The 5176-nt window shown below is 41.5% G+C and overlaps 1 protein-coding gene across 1 annotated transcript; it reads right to left on the bottom strand.

The window, feature by feature from the left end:
• Nucleotides 1–346: 346 nt before the first annotated feature.
• LOC131243422 (aldehyde oxidase GLOX-like) lies at nt 347–2607 on the bottom strand. The gene has a single exon (XM_058242783.1). It carries the CDS (start codon nt 2560–2562, stop codon nt 934–936), a length of 1629 nt encoding a protein of 542 aa, XP_058098766.1. The 5' UTR covers nt 2563–2607; the 3' UTR covers nt 347–933.
• Between the last annotated feature and the right edge of the window lie 2569 nt (nt 2608–5176).

The raw sequence follows: 5176 nt of genomic DNA, 5'->3' as shown, positions 1-5176 counted from the left end.
GGATAGAAACATCCACTAACTTCAAACTACCAAAAAAGAAAAAAGAAAAAAGCCCCCACTACATGGATGGACCAGATTTAAACACAACCCTGCCACGTGGAGTGTATAAAAATGGAAATACCATAAGACAGAGAAAAAGAGAAAAGAAGCAAGGAAGGAAATCCAAACGTAGTTTTCTTTCAGCTTTACAACTTACACCTTATTTTAAAAAAGTTAAGTACAAAGACTACATTGACGAGAGTAGAAAGAAAGAAGGCCATGTTCTTTCTTTTATTTTGCAGTGACAAAAGCTAAAACCGACACTTCTTCTTCTTACCTTTGAATCCTCACCTTTTCTTCCCAAAAGAAAACAAAAGTCACAAGAATCTGATCTTACACCTCCCATTTCTCCTTCTCCTTGCTCATCTCCTTCTAAAAATTCACTCAATAAAAAAACAAGAGAGAAATGTTCACATGCAACCTATCATGCATGTGAGAAATCCACACCGTCCAATAGGTTGGCCCCACGAAAAAGATTGTCTTATCCTAAATTTAGCCCCGCCCACTAATCAATTGGGCCACACCAATAAATAACAAAATACAATTGTGGTCTGCTTGATGAGTAGATGAGGCTTATTTTTTCACAAGATATTCCACTTGGTGGGTCGAACCTATTGGATGGTTTAGATTTTGCACGTACATGATATATTGGAATTTATTCACTTGGTGTATGGAAAATTATCTTCCAACCAGTTGCATGTTAGCATGTCTCATACATAGTCTGGAAAGCCACTTTCTACACCCATTTCTTTTCATTCCATTACACCCAATTTCCATTTTGGAATAAAAATAGTACAAAATTATAACATTTAAATAAAAAGAATTGGGTATAAAATCACATTTTCTATAAGAAATTTGTATATATGTATATATAAAAAAGAAAAATAGACAAAATTACTGTATGTGAACCCAGATTCCCTCACTTGGAATCCCACCATGAACAACAAACAGTAAATAATTACCAGGTGGTGCAATCACAGCTGTATTTGGGGCTGATACGCTGATTTCATATGTCGAACCCGATACGGTCTTCGCCGAAAGACCACTCCCCAACACTATCAATCTTTGATTCATGGAGTATGAATGTGTAGCAAATGACGGCGCCACCATTGTCACTGAAACTCCCTTCGGATTCAGTGGCAGTGATACCTGAAACTGAATTACTAGATTCCCACCATAATTCAGCTTGGTTTGTGAAGTGGGTGTTACAATCTTAGGCCGGAAACCAGAATAGGATGACTCCATATACGGAGGCGAGAACGCTTCCAAACTTAGTTCAGTGGGGTACTGAACACCTGAGAACACATACTTGACATGAGGATTGCTTCCACCTATCAAAACCCGTCCGTCGCGAAGTAAAATAGCAGTTGAATGATAAAGGCGAGGAATCTTTGATGGGTTTTGCACTTCAAATCGAGATCCAGCTCGATTATCTGGCTTGTATATGACTGGACTAGTCGCCGGATCGCGGCCCAATTCCCATCCAGCAGTCCCCGATGAAGCGCCATTGATGATGAGAACGTATCCGGTCGGAAGCAAGACCATATCTCCCATCACTCTCGAAATTGGCATAGTCTCCATCGTCCATTGTGGAGATTGATCAGTGATTTTCAACCGTCCACAAGTATTTAAAGCTTTGATGAAATTGCTCTTATTCGCTTGATTGAAGGACCCGATCGGGGCCCCGCCACAGACTAGAACTTCCGCCTCTTTGAAATTCTTCAATGGAAGCAGAACCGAGGAGCCTGTGCTCGGGTAGCACCGAGGATCGCCACCTGGCATTTTCGGGTATGTTCTTACAATGGCATTGTTGCGGTAGTTGAATAAGATAGCCCGATTATTTGAGAAAATGAATAAATTCCCATCGACGTTGAGATGAACGAACGGGTAGAGATTGTTCTCTTCAGGATCCCTTGTTTGTTGTAGAAATGGAAGAGAGAAAACTCGATCCATACCGTTGGATTTTGGGTAGAATTCGTAATTGAATTGTCGACGGCCACCGATTATGATGGCCCACCCATTGGGTAGTATCTGATTTGTTGCGTACCATCGCCGTACACCTAATGCTGTTGGTTTCTCTTCCCAATCACAATTATCACATGGGGTGAAGATCCTGACCGTTCGATCTCCATCATTGAATCCTCCAGTCTGGATCAAGCGGCCATCGGGTGCTACTGTGCCAGATGAACACCACGTGTCAGTTAAGATCATGAGCGGTCGGATCGAATTCGTGGCCACGTCATACTCAGCTGAATGTGCTGAGCAGTCGATCTTGACGGCGTTGTCGTTGGGATCGTTCCGGCACTTGCCGTCCGGTAGTGAGAGGTTTGAACGGCCGAAATCGGTCCGATCGAAAATGACCACACGATCATTGCTTAGTAGCTGCATGTGCATGGCGGATATGCCGATGGAGGGTTTGAGAAGGGTCCACTGGCCTCCGGCGGCGTGTGTCAGATTCCGGTGAAGAGTTCCGGTTAAGAGAATGAAGTGAAAGAAGAGGAGAAATGAGATTGGAAGAGCCATTTTGAGGGGCAAAAGGAAAGGCGGGAGTTGCTGATATGCATGTGTGGTGAGAGCTTTTAAAATGGTTGAGGTGGTAGGTAGCACGTGCCAGATAAGCGCGAGCGTGTGAAATTTTCTCTACCCGAGCAAATCACATCATATTCGGGATTTTACAAGTTGGGCCATTGTTCGGTAATCCAAGTGGGTTATCTGACGGGCCCCACCATCAATAATCTTTGGGTTTTGAGATTTTCTTTAAATTAATGAGTAATCGGCGTATTATCAGCAGATAAGTAGCGAGTCATGAATAATTCATGAATTGTTCAATAACGTATGGAATTTTCCAACCGACGGTGGAGATGACCTTAAAAATCTTCCAATGAAAAAAATAATTCTAAATGGTGGTGATTATTTGCTTGATGGGGCACATTGGAATGGACCATTGCTGGAAGACGTACTTATCCAGTAATCCTAGCGATCCAAATGGTGGCCATGGTACTGATGGTCAGAAGTTAAAATATTGATGGAAAATCAGACGGCTGCTATTGCATAAATTTTCAGCTACGGTCCATCCACCGTCAGGCCGATGATTTGGTTGATCTGAGGTTTTCATGCAACTATGACATGTGTACGATTGATGGGTCCTACTACTTTTAAAATGGTAGTAAACAAGCATTGGATTCTGGCTTCCCATTAGTTGGAAACCGTGTACTACAAGTGTTTCAGATCTTTGGGTTTTGAGATCAATGGTCCTGATCACACATCGATGGGCCCCACTTACACTCACGGTCATCAAAATTGTTCGTTCGTTTTCTATTCAACGGTAAACAAAGATATGATGGGGGTAATTCATGGAGTTCGGTGAGAAAGAATGGTCAAAAGAGTTCGTTTTACCTCTGTTGCGACTCAACTCCACCGTGTGTCCCCGCCCACTTGGGCTCACATGATAAGTGTTCTGAAGATCGCAACCGTCCATTTTCTGCAATATAAGAAAGTTACCCTAAATGGATGAATGGGAACACCACTATTTGTAATTGATTTAGAGCTGTGAAAATAAAATTTCGGATGGCAGGATTTCAACTGTAGAAATGAAAGATTAGAAAATGAAAAAGCTTGTTTATGGTAATAAAAAGAATACGGACAGTTCAAATAGTGGGAATAGCTCATGTATGGGCCCAGGTGACGACGACACACTCTGTTTTGTTTGTCGCGACAGACGCGAAATGAATTCAATTTAAGAACGGACGTGGATTGCTTCCTACTCCCGCCCGTCTCCAGCTGGGAATGGGCAGGAAGTGATGTATGGGTCTTATCCACACAGTCCATTCATTTTTTTCGTATCATTTTAGGGTATAATCCCTAAAATGAGGCAGATGCAAGATTCAAGTGGACTACACAGTGGGGATTAAACTCTTACCGTTGAAAACTTCATGGGGCCACAGAAGTTTTGGATGGAGATGATATTTGTGTTTTCTCTTTATACAGGTCTATGTAAGTTTATGAATAGGTTGGATGGAAAATAAACATTACGGTGGGCCCTAGAAAATTTTCAACGGTGACAATCATTATCACTGCTTCTTCCAGTGGTGTGGTCATCTTTAGCTTTGGATCTGCCTCATTTTCTAACATGTACCCTAAAGTGATACGAAAAAATGGATGGACGGTGTGGATAAGACCCATACATCACGGTGGCCACTCAAAGCTCCTGCCCGTTCCCAGCTGGAGACGGGCGGGGGTAGGACGCAATCCGCGTCCGTCAAGAACCGCGTACCAAACGAATATCAAACTCGATTAAAAAAAAAAAAAAAACACCGGTGAGCTGTAGTTCGAGGAATTGTACGATCCTCCGTCCGTCGATGTGACATGAATCTACTTTCAGTCAGTCCGTACAAGTGGGGGCCATGTTTTGTTCATCTAGATTATTAATCAGATGGGACTTACCGTGGATGGAAGGTTGCAAGTCTTTCCAACTGAAAGATCCTGGCCGTCCAATCTTGGGCCTTCTTTCTGTTGAACATGGACACTAGCTGTATTAAAAAAAATGATCCGCTTGCAGCCACACAATCAAATGAGACTGAAAAAAAAATAAAAGTGATTTGTCCTCTCTACCATCTCCATTGTTTCACGTTGAAAATATCTAGGACAATCTGAGCCGTTAATTTTGGATGGTCACCACCTGAAAGTTTTACAACAAAAAGTTGACAACCATGGCTTGAAATATTGGACGGTTTAAAAAAAGCAAAGGATGATCGACAGTCCACATTCAAGAGGTAAAAATCGTACCAATAAAATGGGTCAAATTCTCATATGGTGACCCACCTGATCAAAGGTTCGTATTTCCATGGATGTTCTCCATGTGTGCAATCAAGAAGGTGGAAAGCGTTTTCCATCTCATTTGCTTCTCCTCTTTGGAATTATGGAAAAAATGGAAACATTATTCTTCGTGAACTTAAATATTACTTGTTTGGTAAGATTTTATTTGTGAGGAAAGCAAAGAATAATTTTTTTCTACTTTTGTTGAAAAATTAATAAAATTTTATTTTCACACCTCTTTCTCTAAGAATACAATTTCACCTAAGAAAGAAAAATGAGTTCCACAAAAGTTAAACTCAAATATGCTGCCATCCACTTTTAA

This window comes from Magnolia sinica, chromosome 4 (assembly GCF_029962835.1).
Source record: "Magnolia sinica isolate HGM2019 chromosome 4, MsV1, whole genome shotgun sequence".
Taxonomy (NCBI): Eukaryota; Viridiplantae; Streptophyta; class Magnoliopsida; order Magnoliales; family Magnoliaceae; genus Magnolia; species Magnolia sinica.
Note: the sequence above shows the minus strand (reverse complement) of the source record. Positions and strands in the feature narration are given on the sequence as shown.

What these genes read in the sequence shown, in the direction of transcription:
- LOC131243422 (XM_058242783.1), bottom strand. Translation starts at nt 2,562, where the DNA reads ATGGCTCTTCCAATCTCATTTCTCCTCTTCTTTCACTTCATTCTCTTA.